General features: G+C 38.1%; 1 protein-coding gene across 2 annotated transcripts in view; it reads left to right on the plus strand.

The window, feature by feature from the left end:
- Positions 1–9,103, plus strand: part of LOC121919093 (amine sulfotransferase-like) — a 63,217-nt gene extending 54,114 nt beyond the window's left edge. For both annotated transcript variants that reach the window (XM_042445324.1, XM_042445325.1), the window contains 5 exons: positions 4,045–4,253; positions 4,354–4,480; positions 5,578–5,672; positions 7,969–8,149; positions 8,722–9,103. In XM_042445324.1, coding sequence (XP_042301258.1) covers positions 4,045–4,253; positions 4,354–4,480; positions 5,578–5,672; positions 7,969–8,149; positions 8,722–8,843 — 734 coding nt within the window. In that variant the 3' untranslated portion in view covers positions 8,844–9,103. The remainder of the gene's footprint in view (positions 1–4,044; positions 4,254–4,353; positions 4,481–5,577; positions 5,673–7,968; positions 8,150–8,721) is intronic.
- The last annotated feature ends 10,063 nt before the right edge of the window (positions 9,104–19,166 follow it).

Below are 19,166 nucleotides of genomic sequence, written 5' to 3' on the forward strand. Positions count from 1 at the left end.
CCTAAAACAGTTCCATATAAGGATTAATAACATAAACAGACATATTAAATTTGATTTTAATTACAGTAACAATTCTGTTTTTAGAATTTGGGGTTCATCTTCATATGACTCTTCAATCCATATGTCCTTCATTTTGTTATCCCTGTTGTATAGCTCTTCTGTGTACTTCATCCAGTGTCTTTATTCCTTCCTGATTTTGAATTATGCTGTTTTTATTGTCACAGAATGTCCCAGCCCTTGGTTAGAATTTTCCTTTGATTTCCTAGATCTTTTGGAATAGGTCTCTTATTCTTCCCTTTTTGTTGTTGTCTTCTATCTATTTAAATTGATTGTTGTAGTAATTGTCTATCTATTCACACCATTCGTTGAACTGTAGCATCCATGGTGTGATGAACTGACTCACAAACCAGCCAATCAGAAGCCAGAGACTCTAAGCCAATCAGGTGTTGCTGAGGAGTCTGAAGATTCTGCTTGGCAGTTGGTTTGGAATCCTGGGGATGAAGCTGGTGTTCAGTTGGGGAACAGTAGAGTCCAAGAGAGGACTGTGTCCAGAAGATCCTGAGGGAACAGCATTTCTTAAGAGTTGGGGTGTTGATCACAGACCAAGAAAGGGTCTGATAGGTCCGAGAGGGGCAGTCAGTATTAGTTTGGGAGTCTAGAGAAGAGAGACTCAGTGTAGCCAGACCGCTGAAAGAGGGGTTTCGTTACATTACTCCTGAGGGATTTATAGCCTTGTTGTGGCTGAGTTATGAATTGGGATTTAACAAAAACTGTATATATGTAACCAAGAAAGACACAGTAACACCCTTCATGTCCAGTTACCTTTTTCCATTTGTTTAAAATAAACTTTTATTCTTGTTTGAATATCCACTTGGCCTGTGTTTTGAAATCAAACCATGCTACTGATCTTTAGAAACGAAGGGGTGTTGGGCCATCATAGGAGAGTATCTTGGGGCCCTTCACATAAATTGGTGGCAGCGGTGGGATAACAAAAGTCCCAAGCTCCTGCCACAATAGAAAGGTTGTTCTTCACATAAATTAGGTGGGAGCAGGGTCTAAAGAGCCAGTGTCAAGGTGAAGGGTGGGCAGAGACCTTTCACATAAATTGGTGGCAGCGGTGGGGTTTCTTTTTTTCATTTTCTGGAGATTTCCCCTCTGTCCTGGCCATTTTTCTATCATCCCCTCTGATTAAGGCCAATGTATCTATTATCTTGGCCGCTTCAGATATGGTTTTAGGTTGTAGGTCCTGAACCAACCACCTATATTCTTGGGGAATGACATTATAAAACTGTTCCAAGCCTATCAGACTTTGTAACTCATCTTTTGTTGTTATTTTAGACCCCTCAATCCAACTTTTAAACAAATAATCCAGTCTGCATCCCATCTGGGTATACATTTCATCACCTTTTCTTTTAATCGCACAAAATTCTCTTCTGTGGTACTCTGGAGTTAGTCCAAATCTCTGTTTTACCATGTCCTTAAACAGATTGTAATTTTGGGCCTCATCTGGCCTCATTTCTGCATACATTTCTGTCAGACCACCACTAATTTGTGCCCTCACATAGCTCATCCTTTCTTCTTCTTTTATGTTTAATTCTTCACAAGTTCTCTCAAAGTTAGTAAAGAAGGACTCAATATTGTCTCCTTTATAATATCGTGGAAACCGTTCCATGTGAATTTGAGGTATTCTGTTTACCTCAGCCATCATCTGAGTTTGAGAGATTCCCTGTTCTAAATTACTCATCCAAAGCTGATGGTCCATTTCAGCTTGTCTTACCCTCAGTCTTCCTAACTCAATCTCTTTTTCCCTTTCAATTTTGGCCATTTCAATTTCTTTTTCTCTACAAAGTCTCTCACTTTCTATCTTGGCCATTTCAATTCTTTCTTTTATTTTCCAACTCTCTACATTCTCCTGAGGTTCAGAAATTATGGTGTCAATGCTAGCCACCATTTCTTCTCCGACTTCCTCCTCCATCATTCCCGGCCCTGCTGGAGGCTTGACTTTCTTAGGAGGCATTGTTGATAGTATTTCCTTATAATTACCTCAACCTTTTACCTCAGGAAATACTCTTATTTTACTATGCCTCAACTGAGTCAAAAGAATCCACTTGGATTTAAAGTCAGACTAGTGATTCCCTACGTTACCACAAATTTTTACCTCAGGAATCAGGTCTCAACTATACATAGAGGTTCCACTTTCCCTCAAATCTGATTAGTGATTCCTTACATTTACCACTGACGTTTACCTCAAGAATCACAAAGTGTGCTTTTTCTTGTTGCATTAGTCTCTTACCAATGTCCTGTATGTTTACCTCAGAGACTAGTCCTATCTAGAGTTGTCAGTTTTCAAGTGACAACCTCAGGAACTCCTGGAACACAGTCCTCTCTTGGACTCTACTGTTCCCCAACTGAACACCAACTTCCTCCCTCAGGATTCCAAACCCTAACTGACAAAACCAACTGCCAAGAGGAATCTTCAAACTCCTCAGACAGCACCTGATTGGCTTAGAGTCTCTGGCTTCTGATTGGCTGGTTTGTGAGTCAGTTCATCACACATGGTTCTCAGTTTGATCCTGTCTCCCTTTTGTTTTGCTTCTCTTCTTTTTTTTTTACTGCTTGTAGCATTTTATCTGACATCCATGGTTTCTTCTCTTTCCTTTTGATTACTGTAAGTGTCTGTCTGCATTTTTCTTTTATTATGTCCCTGGCTTCTGACTACAGTTCTTCTGGTTCCCGGTCTACTGTGCTTAGTAGTTCAAATCTGTTCCTTGTAGTGACAATAAATAAATTTGGGTAATAGAAAGAATTTATAATAATAAAGAATATATTTTAAAGAAAAAAGAGATAGAAAAGATTCTAAGGTTGAAATCCTTGGTGCCTGCAGGCTGAAACGAAGATTTGGACCTGCAATCTTAAATTTAAATATAATAGAGAAAGGATATATTAGAACATATGTATGAATATGATTTTTATATGATGACATAAATAGAATGACCAACTGTCTTTGTTTGCGATTTCCTCAGATGCATGGAAAAATATGGCAGACACACTCCAAGAAGCTTAAAAAGAACATGACATATCTGAAACAATTACAAAATGGAACACAGACAAATTTAGATGTATGAAGTATAACTGACTGTATCTGAGAGTCAAAAGAGAAAAATGCAAACATTCTTGCAGGCAGACATTTGAAGCAAGTTATAATGATTTCTCTTTTCCAATAACAAAAGTACTGTGGACGCTTCCTATACCTAGGAGTTAGGTTAAGGGGCCCCATGGATGGCAAAAAACCTGGACAGTCGCACCCCATATTATTCAATGAAGGTGATACGTGCGTAGATGCTTCTGTGTTTTTGTGTGCATGTAGTGCCTTTGAATATATGGGATGTGGTAGTCTGCAGGTGGTCAAGCCTGAAGATTGCCAAGACACCAATAGGAAGGATCTGCAGTACAGTTAAGTTCTGTGATAAAGAGGGGTGACATCAACCCTTTGCAGGGCAATGGTAATTTTTAATTATTGATATAGTAATCTTGGTGTGGCCTCCCTAGATGGCAGAGGAAGAATATTATCTGGTTCAAGTGCTGGCACTTGCTATGCTTCAGGCTGCTCACTCAGGCTGTGTTGTGGGTCTTGGCACCACTAAGGACTGGATGTGAGGAAAGTGGCTATACTGAAAGAGCTAGCAGCTTATGATATTCAACGTTTCTTTTTAAAAGTTATTAAAAAGAAACTCTTTTGGTTGCTTTGGAGAAATAGAGAAAAGGAAAGTAACTTTATAAATAAATGGAACAATCATGGTAACTGACTGAAATGATAATGGCAACAAATTAATGTTCAAAAAGAAAACCCCAAACAAAAATCCCTTTGTTGATCTGAATCAGCCACAGATGGCTGTGCTTCCATTCCCGTCCCTTCTTCATTTCTGTTCCAGCATTACAATGTAAATATGTTCCTTGAGAAATATGGGTGATCTTTTCCTTTATGTTACATTGAATGGGGAATGCTCAAACATGCCTTAAATCAGGCTGTTCATATTTACACAGGCACCATATGGACACAGAATATTCTGAGCCTGATTTATCATGAAGGTCATCGAAATGGAACTGAAGATGCTGACCTGCCAGACAGAGTTCCATGGCTGGAGTACAATGTCCGCAATAGAGATTACGCCAATCACCCATCACCTCGTCTCTTTACCACCCATCTACCCCATTATTTAGTGCCAAAGGGGTTAAGAAAGGGAAAAGCAAAGGTATGAGAAGAATGGGATTTGAGAGGAAGTCCCATCCCCACATTTGGGCGATCAGGAAATTTTAACTCACTGGAGATTTTTAACATCTTTGCTTCTTCAGATTATTTATGTGGCCAGAAACCCAAAGGATGTCTTGGTCTCAAGCTATCATTTTTCCAAAGTTTCTCTCAAAAGTGAAAAAGTAGAAGACTTTGAAATTCTCATGGAGAGGTTTCTGACTGGTAAAGGTAAGCATTAGTAGATTTAGAACAGTTATTTGCCTCTGCATCATTTATTTGATGCCTTGATACAATACAGGAAGAGGTGGGATACAAATAAATTATTATTATTATTATTATTATTATTATTATTATTATTATTAGCCCAGAAATTGAAATGTAGAGTGAAGAGTGATTTCTCTCACCGTGAAGTGAATTGGAAGCTGAATCATACAAGCATACCACAGGGGATGTGCAGATTGGCCATTAAGGCCGGCCTGGGGGCAGAGTCAGGGCAGGTGTCCATACAATGCATGCCCTGACTCCAGACCCATGGCAGCATGATGCCACTCGCCGCTCCACATGGCATGAAGCGTCATGGTACTCCTCTAGCGCTGCATTTACACAATGCAGTGCCAAAGGAGCACCTTAAAGCCACGGCGCTGTGGCTATCACACCCTTTCCAGGGCGCAAAAAGGAGCCACTTTTCATGGCTCCTTTTTGCACCATGGAAAGGCCAGATTGGGGCTGCAGCATGTGGTTACCGCAGCCCCGATCTGGCACAGCTGGAGGCAGCTACAGGCCACCCCTTAGGAGTGGTCTACACAGTCTGATAGATACATTTGAGTATGGTGAACACATGAATTTTTGGGATATATCTCAATATATTTCTGATTCATTATTTATCAGTAAATCATATTCACATTGCCTTTTTATTATATTAAAAGGAGAGGTACTGCAGAAGGAAAAAGGGGGGGGGGGAATCCTGACCCATGACATAGTGCTGCCTGAGGCATTAAGGAAAATGATGTCTCATTGCATGCCATGACTGAAAACCAGTGAGATCAGATGTTCAGTCTTCCTTCAAGGCAGCAGGAAGGCTTCAGATGGTGACAGAAGCATTTGAGGGACATACAAGTCCCTATTTTCTGTCCCTCAGAATCATCTTCAGGAGGCATCTTCCTTACTCTGTCTACCTGAAGCACCAGGCCTCACATAAAATCGAAGCATTCAGAACTTCTGTCTGAAACTAATGATGCACTGGAACTTTTCTGCACAACACAAAGCAATCTATAATGCCCAACTCTGTCTTCAACTACTCTAACATTTACTCTGTCTCTTACAAGTAATAGGTAATTTATGGCTAGATCATATAGAAGACTGGTCTGCTCAGAGAAGCAATTTGAATATTCTCTTCCTTCTGTATGAAGAAATGAAGAAGGTAAGGCACAGCACAGCTTGTCCACTTAGTATTAAAAAGCCATGCACACTTACCCAGATTTGTCAGATAGTCTAAGGCTGGGGCACAGGACAGGCAAGTGGAGATCATTAAGTGGAATTAGAGGTTATATTGATGATAAATACCAACAGATTGAAACCTAATGTTACTGATAACTCCTCTCCCCCCATCCCCTCTTTCTCCATAAAAACTTACATACTTTGGGAAAGAATTGACCATTGGCATGCCCTTCACTGTTAAGGAAATGTATTATATATTCATCACCTATTCTTGCATTAAAATCTCCCATTACAATAATTGGGCAGAAAGGAAATTGTTGGTTTATTTCTTCCATTTGATACTCTAAGATCTCCCAGATATTAGAATCATAATATTTTGAGCCTTTTCGGGGAATGGACACATTAATGCAGATTATTTTAACCCCTTTTTAACTGGTCAGTTGAATAATTTGTAAATATGGAAAATCAATTTCTATTGTTTGAATTTCAATATTCAGATTGGTGGACACACCAAAAGCAAGGCCACCTCTGCTTCTTCCTTTCTTTTGATCCTTTTTTGCTAGTATTGAGAGTATTTGAAAGCCTTCTAACTCAATTTTTTGAGTCCATGTTTCTTATAGACCGAACATATGAAATTGGGACAAGTACTCTATAAAGCCCAAGTCCCTCCTCTTATTTCCCCAGCCAGAAATGTTCCAGGACATTAATTTAAGTAGTTCAACTGGGTATTCTATGTCTGACAAGGCGTTATTAGTTATATGGTCATCTACTCCAAGTCAGTTTCCTAAGGACATAAGTTTCCTTCTGGTATCCAGATTTGCTTCAGGAGCAGGACTAGTTTCCTTCAGAGGGCTTATAAGGAGCTCACCCTGATATATAGCAGGATTTATGAGATGCTTATCTTTGACCATTTTTATTTGATTCAGTTGATTCTTGGTTAGGATGTTTTCATTCTCTAGCTCTATATTTCTATTGAATAATGTTTCCCTTCAATGTGATATAGCTTCTCCATCAAGGGACTTTTTAGTGATGTTTATGTCAGGGTATAATGTGCCAAGTTTATATCTAGATTCCTCTGGTGTGGCACAATTAGAAAATCACTTATTTGTTAACTAATACAGCTTTTATGTTTAACACTGCTAGTTTTGCTGTGAAAGCAGCTAAACTTAGATTAGACTTTGAGGATAAAGGCCTGCATGGGAATCTGCAGTAAACAAATTTGAATAGAGTATGGAAAATTGTGATGTTTTTGTATGAAATATTTTTGTAACTTTAGTGTAAACATATTGCTCTACATCAGGGGTAGGCAACCCTTTTGAGCCGGGGGCCGGGTTGCTGTCCCTCAGACAACTGGGGGGCCGAAGCAAAAAAATAAATAATTAAATAATTTTTTAAAACATTAAATAAATAAATAAAACCGGGACAAATGTAGGACAAAATTTTCAAATGGAGGGCACTTTTAAAATAAAAAATGGAGGACGCGTGAAAAAATTTGCTGATTTTTAAAATAATGTTAAGATAAATGCATGTTTCTGAGGCTTCTATAGACAATTGCCCCACCATGCCCCTCGCATGAGATGCCAAAGTCCCCGGCGGCAATCGGCGGCAGGACTGGGTTGGGGCCGGTCCCAAGGCCTTGCCGGGCCGCATCCAGCCCACGGGCCGCAGGTTGCCTACCCCTGCTCTACATGTTATACAGCTAATTGATTGTGAAAGTTTTAACAGGTTTTAATTATTTTTGTAATTTGGTGGCTATAACCTATATTTGTTTGTCATGAATAAGCTGTTGTTTATCTGTTGTTAAGGAAATGCAAGAGGCCTTTCCCACATCAATAGTGTCTCTTGAAATGATTCCTTTATGTTCATCTATATACTACATTGAGTGGCAGGGGTCAGAGGTGGAAATAGAAAGGAAAATATATCCAAACCTGTAAGGTTACAAAGTTCTTCCAACATTTAAATATTTATGTCAAGGATAGATTTTAAGCCTCTCCAGTGGCTGAGAAGACAACCAGTAAAACTACAATGTAAATAAAACTGTAAGTTACTGAAACAATGCAACATTAAATAACATTTAAGTAGCTACTACTAAAGGTATTCTGACTTACTATGGGAGTGTAACAGCAGAGTAGTATACAAAATCAAACTAGCATATAAAGATTTTATTTCTTTTTTATTTCTTATCACATTGTTCTTACTGTCCAGTCTAGTCTGTGAAATTAATAATCCTTAATTAAGAGGATTTATGCATGTTATAGCTAAGTCCTGTCTCATTTTAGGATCTAAGAAGCTCTGTACTGAAAATATGCAACTTCCTAGGAAAGAGATTGACAGAAGAGGAGTTGGATGATGTTGTGGATAAGGCTTCATTTGGCAAAATGAGTGTGGATCGTAGAGCTAATTATACAACTGTGCCCTCTGAAATCCTAGATTTCACCAAAGGATGCTTTCTGCGCAAAGGTCAGTCAGTGGCCAATAATAGCCTATGTGGTGGAGCTTGTATAATCCATAGCCTTAGCCGACCTCTATTCACACAAAATTTAGCCAGATAGAAAAATGTTTTTAATTTTTCAGGCTTAGATCAACATCATTTTATTGTGCTGAACTGAACTACTTTATATTCTCTGTTATGGCAATTTTCACCTGTATGGTATGGCTTCATTTGTGAGCACTGAAATAAGGGCTGAACAACTGCAGTGAAACTTTACGTCAATTTTCTGCATCAGAAACCCCCAGGAGGTGCATGAAGTGCTAAAAATGCTAAAATAGAAAGACAGAGGAAATGGCTGGAAGCTTACTTCTGGTTTTGAAAACATAGTATCTACACAAATGTTAAAGAATGCATGGGAGCTCTGAAATCTGTTCAAAAGTGAATTAGCACACCAACAGGCTTCCAAAAGGTAGTGTCACACAAAAATGCATGAGTTCTCCACAGTAAGGACTTTGCCTTTGGGCCACTACACCATCCCTCTTATGGATAATGGATGCTAACCATCACTGTCATCTCCATTTCTCTCTCAATGTTATGCCAGGTACTGTTGGAGACTGGAAAAACATGATGACGGTTGCACAAAGTGAAAGGTTTGACAGTATCTTCAAGGAGAGGATGGAAAAGCTGCCCTTCAAGTTCTGCTGGGATATCAGTGAATTTTGACACACAATGAACTAACCTGCCTGTTTTGCTTTGTATATATTTTTAATTTGGTGAAGCAACAGATTTGTTCTAACTTGTTTCCAAATCAGCTTGCAAATTTTGGTGGATAAAGTGACACAATGCCTTTATGTACAAAATTTTGTATTTTTCATTTGGTCAAAGACAATGTACAGTGCACTGCAATGGTTTGAGAATTAGAAAAGATTCAAAGATAATTGCTTTACATATTCTGCACTGCTAATAAAATGTGTTTTGGATCAGATCCTATGAAAATGTGAACATTTACTTTTGGTGCAAACAATCTTTCAAAAGTGGATTTTTGGCAGGAATGGAGATACAGACGTAAATATCTTGTTTTGTTTAGAGTGTTTATATCCTGCTCTTCAGCCACAAAGGCCCTCAGAGCACCTTACAAATTGTTAATCAGACAGTTCCCTGCTCTCAGGCTTAAAATCTAAAAACACATGACACCAAAGGAGAAGGGAATGGCAGAGGGGAAGGGGGTCAAGTCTAGAAGACACTGCTGGCTCTTTTCTCCCTCCAAGGCCAGGACAACGGCCGTTGGGATGGATGGATGAACCTTCATCTGTCACTGGGCTAGGCATGGTAGCGCTGTGCCTGCTTCTTCTCTCACTCTGAGGGCAGTTTTTAAAGAAATTACCCTTGTGAGCAGCAGATCTGATTCAAGAAGGGGAGATTTACTCGTGCCAATGCATTTGACCCAATGCGTAATTTGGTTTTAAGAAAGCCAACCATTTTGCATATTGTTTCATGTTAAATATGTTCAGAACTGTTGATCACATACTGTACTGTCTCCTGAGTTTAAAATTTCACAATCCTGAGAACTAACAAAATGAAAAGACAAATAAAGGACAAATGCACTTTGAAGTCTTCTAACAAAACAAAAAGGGCATCTGAATTGAATTTATTTTTTAACTGATTGTCCTAAATTGAAAATTCTAAATAAACTTAATCTCAGAATTAAGTGAATGTTTAACTTAATAACTAAATGAGACACATAGCCAAACAACTAACGGATTTTACAGTCCCCAACTGGATATAAACCATTTTAAACTCTTGAATTTTACTTAACCTGCAAAGCTTCAGTGGAAAAAGAAGAATCATCACAAACTGGAATTATTGAAAGGTAAAACAAACATTTACGAATTTGTGTCTGTAATGGGTGGCATGTGTTTGAATGCAGAGACAGACATGCACTTTGGATGGCAAGAAAGCGTATTTTTGACATGTTTTGAATTTATGGTGAATGAGGATTTCTTTGAAGTGATATATTGAAAGTGAAGCTACAAAAATTCCATTGAGATAGAAATGTGAAAGGCATCAAAACCACCCAAGGGGGCACCATAAAGAGTTTTGGATGGGATGAGATTTAAAAAGGCATGTGTAAGGAATGGAAACAGCAACATCATCCAGGAAACATACAGATGAGTAGCCAGTGTTTCTAGGGAGAAGGTCAGAAGGGTTGAGGCTCAGATTAAGTTCATGCTCTTAGGAGAGGTTAACAAAAAGGCAGTTGTGGGATGACTTTGGAGAAGATAGTAAAATGCTAGTGGGTGACTGAGAGGAGGATGTACTGTCCAAGATGCACAGAATGTAAAGGATCCAACAAAGAGGGGTGCCAAAGTTGCCCATAGAGGGATGTGTCAATCAAACAATACTAGCCATCTGGCTTAGCGGGTATACAAGACAGGATGTTTCTGTAGTAGAACCTTGCTTGTGGAAATCCCCCCTAAGTTACATCAGGATCACCACATTCTTCTTGTGCTAGAGACAAGCAGTCAACATTGCAATATGCTATGGGTTTGTTTTTTTTTTTGGTGGGCTTTTGGGCTATGTGGTGGCTTTTATAATTACCTTTAGTTTGTTCATATGTTTTATTTCTTATTTATTTATTTGCTTTGTACAGCCTCCATCCCCCACCCCCCACCCCATCTCCAGTTTTGTTAGACAGAAAACAATTTAGAAATCCTTATAATAAAAAAAAGACTTCTGGGTAACATGTAAACCTAGGAGCTTATCACAGCTGGCTTACCTCCTCTGCATTCAATTCAGAATCAGGGATGCCTCTGGATGTTATCGCCACAAATCTAACCGCAATGCCACTGGCCAGATCCTGGGTTGAAGCCTCACTCAGCCAGTACTTTTTCAAAGTCAGAGAGTTTCCAACTTCAAAAAATGGTCAGCTGAGTGAGGCTTCGACCTGGGATGCATCCAGGCGGCAGCATCATGGCTAGATTGGCAGTCATTTAGGTATGATAACATCTGGGGGCATCCTGGGTCCTAATTGAATGCAGAAGAGGTAAGCCAGCTTATTTCTTCATGTGATAAACTCCTTAACTGCACTGATTAGCTGCAATGTTTCCTGTAAAATATATCAATGAGGTGAAGGGGGGGGGCATAATTGTACCTTGCTGGCATCTGCATGGGCACACCTCTGCTCTGATGCACTGTCCTGGTGAAGTGCTGCACATGCAAATGTGTGAAGGTTCACAGGGATGGAACATCACACGCCTCCTCCGAGGCTTAGCAGTGGCTGTTCCCTTTGGTGGTACTCTCAGGGTCCTCTGCTCTGTCCCTGAAGTCTGTCCATGCTGCTCTTCTTCATCATCCCTGATAACAGAGAGAGATTGAAATCAATTCTGTAGCTGCAAGCTCACAGAATGAAACCTGGTTTCCCTTCAACCATCTACTTCTGTTGTATGTGAAATGACTTCCTCCTCCCCAGCAACCTCCTCGGTGTGTTTCCCGTCCAAGATCCTTTGGTCTGTTCCATGAAGGGAAACTTCTTGCTCCCTAAGATGCTGAAGTGTAGGTACCTGGGCCTCCAGCTGATGTACTTTATCTTCTAGGAGGGTTAGCAACTTGCACTTCCACATCCATAAGCAAGAAGACAAACACCCCACAAGGGTTGCAGGTGACTGCAGTAGGTCCTTCAGTGTCCATACTGAGAAGTCTTAAGGTGGCACTGAATCAAGACTGTGGGCTTCCCCTGCTAAACACAAGTGTAAAGAATCCCTGCTGGCTTGGCCTTTGTCCCCAAGCTCTGTTGCTGAGTTCAATTCGCTGGGCCTATAGTTATGTAGAGAGCTCCTGGCTACTAGCTCCTTCTAGAGGCAAGTCTCTGACTCACTTCCTTTGAGCAAAAGTACCCACAAGCCCCTTAAGGAAAAAAGGTAAAAGAAAATGTGGAAAATTAAAGGAGGCCCCCTCCAACAATGTTCCCAGGTCAGCTTCTCCTGTCTGCTCCAAACCCTCTTTGACTATATAACAATTTTTTTTAAAAAACTTGTGTGTCGCTAGGTGCGCACCTCTCCCAACATTTAAACAGAATTAGAGTTCTGGCCCACCCACCAATGATCCACAGCAGTATTTCAAAGTTTAAAAAGTTCAGATCTCACCCAAACACATGGAGAAAGAGAACCAGCATTCCTCCTTGAAAGTGTTTGTTGCCATTTAGCTGGCATTGCCCTATAATGATAGCTTTGGAATCAGTAATAAAGTCTGATTTCATATGAACTTATTTGACCCCAAAGGAAAGGCTTTAAATGGGTTAAAATTTTCACCAGAGCATATTTGAAGTAATCGTAAAAAAGCAGAACTTCTCTGAATTCCTACACAAATTTCCCTCCATCTGATTTCAAAATACTAAATCCTTGTCATTATTAATCAAAATCTAGAACTCAGCCAGCCATTCAAAAGGATGTTTTTAGAAAGAAAGTTAGAAAGATAAATCAATGGGTCCAAGAACAAATCAAGCTGGAACTCTCACCAGAAGCAAAACTTACCAATCTGAAGCTGTTGTATTTTGAATATATCATGAAATAACATGACTCATTGGATAAGCAAACAGTACTTGGTAAAGTTGAAGGCAATAGAGAAAAGGGGAAGATAGGTGGACAGATGCAACCAAGGAAGCTACAACCCTGATTATGCAAGACCTGAGCAGGGCTTGGAGGTCTTTGATTTACAGAGCCTCCATTACTTAAGGTCGACTTGATAGCTAATAACACACAAAAAAGAAAATAATATTATTCATCCACACCTCTGAACTGCCTGAAATGCCAAAGCTGTCTGATAATAAAGTCTTTTAAGAGGTTGAGAGGAAATCTGCTTCACTTCCTGTTGAAAGAAAAGTCTCCTAAACCTAGAATGGTGCCGATAATGCTGAAAATCTGAAAAATATGCCCCTAGCCCCTGCAGAAATTATTGGGGAATAAACTGGGGCCACAAACTGAGGCAGGGTGTCAGTGCAATCTCTTGAGCCCTAACAGTTGCCCACCCCACCTTGAGACAATATTGGTCATGACAATGATTGCAAAGTATTTGGGACATAAAACAGGAACCATGAATAAAAAATGCCACTGTGAACCAAGGTATAATTACACTGAATATCCTGGAAAGACAGCATGTGGCACTGTTTGACATTTCTATAACCAAAAGGAGAGAAAGGAGGGGAAAAATCCTTGCAGCCAGATTATCCTGATCTAAACCAATTCTAAGAGGAACAACAGTGCTGTGAGCTCCCCAGGACACAATTTCTGTCCTGGGACTTGGTGTTCTGTCCACAGCACAGGGACTTGGTGTTCTGTCCAATGATTTGCAGAAGACCACTATCTGAGCAGAAGGAGGAAACACTGTGGCTGCAACTAACAAATGTGCTTTTCTTGGAAACAATAGCATTAGCAAGAATACTTGAACTTACTGTGCTTCCTGTTTTTCCCCCAAAAGGTTTTATTTTGAGTATGTGTAAAATTGTAAAGCAAAAATAAGCACATGAGAAAGAATGTGCTAGATAGCATACATTGCAGTCCTCATGGACCAATAATTCAAGCACCGTCATTTCAATTACATTGAAAAACAAAATGAACCCTAATAGGCAGATTTTTTATACAAATATAAACAGTACAAGAATATAGTAAACTTCCTTCATATTCCCCCTCCCCCTGTGTGTCTTCCAAAATACTATGCCTATAAGGTGTGTTTTATTATTTGTTAATTCTCCACATCTTTTAATTCTCCCAAATTATGTTTCTAAGTTTCCCTCAAATGTATAGCTTAATGATATTCCTAAAGAAATTAATTTTTCCCTAAAAAATAAAAATAAAAAAACCTTATGATGGTGTTTGTTCTAATCTTTTCCTAGTTTATACAACTCAGGGTCTTTTCACAATAAGTTGGAAAAGTCTGCCAGCTTTGTTTATACTTCTTCTGCGATTCTTCATCTATTGTATCCGATATCTTATCCATTATGGCAGCTTCTACCATTTCCAGCATCCAGCTATTTATAGATTGTGTATCCAGATATTTCCATTTTTGTGCAAGCATGACTCTTGTGACTGAGACCATGTATAGAATTTGTTGCCAGTATTTGTTTCTATTTTTCATTTGTATGTCATTGATCATGTTCAGGAGGTGGAATTTCAGAGTAGGCTCAAAATCCATGTCAAAAATATCATTAATTACTTTATGAAAGGGTTTCCAGAATTTTGCTATCACTGGACATATCCACCACATGAGAAACAAAGAACCAAAGGGTGTTTGTTTTTTTTTACATTTACAGCTGACCAAATTATCATTTTTATAAATCTTAGCTAATCTGGCTGGTGTCAAATGCCATTTTATTTCTTTTAGGTTCTGTTTTTTTGTAAACTTCCTAGTATGCTGTCGTGCTTGCATCCAGCTTTTCAAAGGGATTTCCCTGTCGATGTCTTTAGCCCATCTAATCATATACAGTCGCCCCTCCTTTCTCATGGACTTGGGATCTGCATTCTTGAATATGCATGGAGAGGCGACCTCCGTTATTGTCAGTGGGGTATGCCCCATTCAAGCCTATGGGGCTTGAATATGTGTGAGTCTCCATTTTCACCGGTGTGTGTGTCCTGGAATGGATCCCCAACAAAAACAGAGGATCGACTGTAGTCTTTTACTATTTCTTCCTCAAGATTTCTATCTAAGGGGCTCTACAGACTGCCCCTAAAGGACGGTGGGAGGCCACCCCTTTCTTGGATGGATCAGGGCTGTGGCAACCTCATGCTGTGACCCCGATCCGACCTTTGGAGGGTGCAAAAAGGAGCCACAAAAACTGGCTCTTTTTTGTGCCCTCCAAAGGGCGCCATAGCCATGACACTGCAGCTGTATGGTGCCCCTTTGGTGCTGTGTCATCTGGATGCAGCATTGAAGGTGTGTCATGATGCTGCACACCGTCTGGAGTGGTGCGTGGCATCATGGTTCCCTGGGGATGGAGTTACGGCATGCATCGTCAAGATGCTGCACCCTGACTGCGCACAGGCCAGCCTTTCGGGCTGGTCTGTATACGACCTAAGATCACTTAAAGTTTTGATATTTGTTTTGGTTTATTTTCAGTAGTATTGTATCAATCTCATTTTTTTTGAAGATAAAGACCTATCTTCCCTTTGTCGGCTTTAAATATTCCCAGTAACTGATGGTATAATAACCAGTGAGTTTTTTCCTCTATAGTTTGAATGTCCTCTATGCCCTTCATTTCTATGTTTCCATATCTAGTCTTAAATATCTTAAATGTTTTTCTGTTGACTTATGTCTGCCCAGCATTACTTCTTGTGGAGACATCCATCCAGGAATCCCTTGATAAAATGTTGGTTTTATTTTGGACCAGTATATGGTGTTTGAATTCGTGATGAACTTTTATTTTATGGTACCACAAGTATATGTGCCAACCAAATTTGAGATAAAAGCCCTCTAAATCAAGCAGTCTTTTTTGTCTGATTTTATCCAGTCCTGTAAGTTAGGGAACTAGTCTGGAAGTATTTTTTGAAGTCTGAGAGGCCACATCAGCCTTTTTCTTTCTGGTCAAATAGGTTTTTCATTCTAGTTCTCGGCTTCTTCCCCTCCCAGGTATATTTTTTTCCCAGTTCTTTATTTCACGCCAAAAAGGTTTACTGTTTTGTATTATGGGTAGGTTGATAAACAGAAAATTTAGGTTGGGAAAGATCAATGTTTTGATCACAGATATCTTACCATAAAAAGGTAGCTTAAGTCTCATCCATCTTACTAAATCTTCTTTAATTTCTTTCTAAGTCTTCTCATAGTTAAGTTCGAATAAATCTGTATTTCTATTTGAAAGGTGAATGCCCAAATATTTAGCTTTTTTAAACAATTTTGCACTGAGTTTTTTCCATTAGAGTTATTTCTTCTTCTGGTAATATGTTTTTAGTAATTATCACTGATTTCTGTTTATTCAGCCTAAAACCTGTGAGATCTCTGAATCTGTATAATAATTCCATTAGGTTATCAATGCTTTCCAGAGGATCCTCTAAAAAGATTATCAGATCATCTGCATAAGCCCTTAATTTAAACTTGGAACCTTTTACTTTTGTCCCCTTTATTCCTTAATCTTGTTGAATTCTATTATTGAGCGGTTCCAGAAAAACTATAAATAATAGTGGTGATAATGGACATTCTTGCTTAACTCCCCATGATATAGCAAACTCTTTGGGGGTTTTTCACCGTTTATTACTAATTTGGCTTTTTGTTCACTGTAGATGTTTTTATCCAGCATAGGAATTTCTCTCCAAATTGTAGCTTTTCTAGGATCAAGAACATGGACTCCCAATTAACAGAATCAAAGGCTTTTTCCGCTTCTAAAAGAAACATTCCTAGTTTTTTTGACATTGTTTCTCTCATATTTATTTAACATGATTCTTATATTTCAGTTGTCTTTCAGGCAAAAAAACAGACTGCTCTTCATGAATGGTGTTGATTAAAATTTCTTGTAGTCTAGTTGTGAAAATAGTTGTATAAATTTTGTAGTTGATATTCATAAGAGAAATCGATCTAAAATTTTCTAATTTTTTATTATCTTTCCCCTCTTTTGGGTTAAGAACTATATCTACTTGCTTCCAGGAGTCGAGGATTCCATCTTTTTGAATAGCGTTAAAGACTTCTTTAAAGGCATTTATGATTATGTTCTTCAATTACTTATAGTAGTCAACGGTGTATCCATCTGGACCTGGTGATTTCCCTGGTTTTAGGTTCTTAAAGGCATTAGATATCTCTGAAGCGATTATATCCTGATTAAGCATATTCCCTTCTTTAGATTTTAGTGACAGGTATTCAATATTATCCAGTAAGGGGTTTAGTGAACTTTCACCTATTAGTATTTTATGATCCTTCTTAGAGAATAACTTGTAAAATTTGTTTTTGATATGTTCCTGAGCTGTTCCATCTTTATCTTCTATTTCCATAATGGTTTTCCTTTGTCTTTCTTTTTTCAGTTTATTGGCCAACCATTTTCCTGGTTTGTCGGTGAACTCAAAATAGTTTTGTCTCACCTCCTTTAAATGGCATCGTACTTTGTTGGTAAGTATTGTCTCAAATTTCTTTTGTACGTATTTTATATTGTTCATAATCTTTTTTGGGTTGGGGGCTTTTAAAATTTCTCTTCCATATCTTTTATTTTGTTTTCTAATTCTAATTGTTCTTTTAGTCATGTCTTTTTCAATTCTGTGCTCCTTTTTACGAGTAAGCCCCTGACCACTGCTTTATGGCTATCCCATATCATTTTTGGGTGGATATCATCTGTATTATTTTCTTTAAAGTAAAGCTTAATATTGGTCTTTAGATCTTCCAGAAAATTTTCATCCAAGAGTAGATTCGAATTTAATCTCCAGTTGAACTGATTTTTACCTACTTCTAGTATAAAGGAGCTATGATCTGACTCGATTTTAGATAATATTGTCATTTTTTAAATCTTGGGGTACAATGAGAAAGATGTCAAAAATATGTTGATTCGTGAAAAAGAGTATTGCGTGAAATGAAAAGTAAATCCATCAGATTTTTGATCCAGTGATGTCCATACATCTTGAAGATCAAATTTCAATTTCATATTGAAAAATGAATTTGGTAGTTTCTTATGGGGTTTTTAATTTAGTTTTAGTCAGTCTGTCAGTTTGTTAATCACCCTGTTCCAATCTCCTGCAAATAATATACTATCATAATTACATTTTTATAATTCTTTATGTAGTGTTTTATAAAATTTTGCTTTGTTTTCATTGGGGGCGTATTGACCTACTATTAGTATTTTCATAAATAATAAATAATAATAAAATATTTTTTGTCCCGCCTCTCCCGTTTGAGGATCGAGGCGGGTAACAGCAAGGAAAATTTGAAATACAAAGTCACAAAAAAAGGAAACAGTCACTGAAAACCCCCACCCTTCTACCCTCCCTCCCATCAATACAAAATAATAACAATAAAAACATTTAACTGGAATAACATCAGTTAAAACAGCTCAGCAAGAAGTGACAGCAATATGATAATAATGGCCAATAATGGGCAGTTTTCAAATCTGGAAGTGCAATTTCTACTGGTATGTAGTGTCTTTCATTATCTTTAAATATTTCTATGAATGCAAAAAAGTTTTTTATATAAAGGGCAACACCAGCTTTTCTTTTTCATGTGAAGAAGGGTTCTTTAGACATATTGAGTCCTTTTTCTTTATTTTAGTTTCTTGTATACATACTATGTCATAGTGTTTTTGCCCAGATATTGAAAAATCCTTCTTCTTTTATAAAATGAGTTAATAACTTTAATGTCCCAAAAACACACTTGTAGCAATTTTTTCATGATTATGTGTATTTAATATGGAGTTAAGTGTACATTAATGTTTAAGAGTTGTTGAAAAGAGATCAGATATGAAAAACCCCCCCCCCCAAAAAAAAGGAACCAAAGAGAAGGGAAACTAACAAGTAATTGCCAGTAGCAATTTTGATCAAAATATTTGTTTTGATTATTGTTTTAATTTCAAAGATGTATGTCAGGATAAAAGAATTATTCTGTTGTGGTGTTAACTTCCTCTTCAGCTTCTTCCCCTTCTTTGAGTTCTTCAAGATATTCTTCATTATTTGTCTCTTCCTTCCCTTCTGAGTTTTTGTTAGCAGTTCTTTCTCTTCTTTGAAAATAGACTTGTTTCCTTTTTTGTTGAACTGCTCTTCTTTATTTGATGTTCTGCTCTCTGTTTTTTCTGCTATTTCTTGTTCTTATTTTTTCTCTGTCTCTTTGAAATCTTTTAATAAATTCTTCAGCTTTAGCTTTAGAGTTAATTCTGTATTTTTTTTGTTTATATCCAAAGGCAATACCTTCAGTATGGTCCCAGGAGTATCGAATATTGTTGTTAATGAGTAGGTGTGTCAATGGTCTTTAATCTTGCCTCCTTTTCAATATAATTGCAGGTACATCTTTAAAGATCTTTATGGTGATTCTGTGTATCTGAAGGTTTTGTTTATAATTCCTTTATGGGGTTTCATATAACAGATAACCACATCC

Source organism: Sceloporus undulatus, chromosome 1, assembly GCF_019175285.1.
Source record: "Sceloporus undulatus isolate JIND9_A2432 ecotype Alabama chromosome 1, SceUnd_v1.1, whole genome shotgun sequence".
NCBI lineage: Eukaryota > Metazoa > Chordata > Lepidosauria > Squamata > Phrynosomatidae > Sceloporus > Sceloporus undulatus.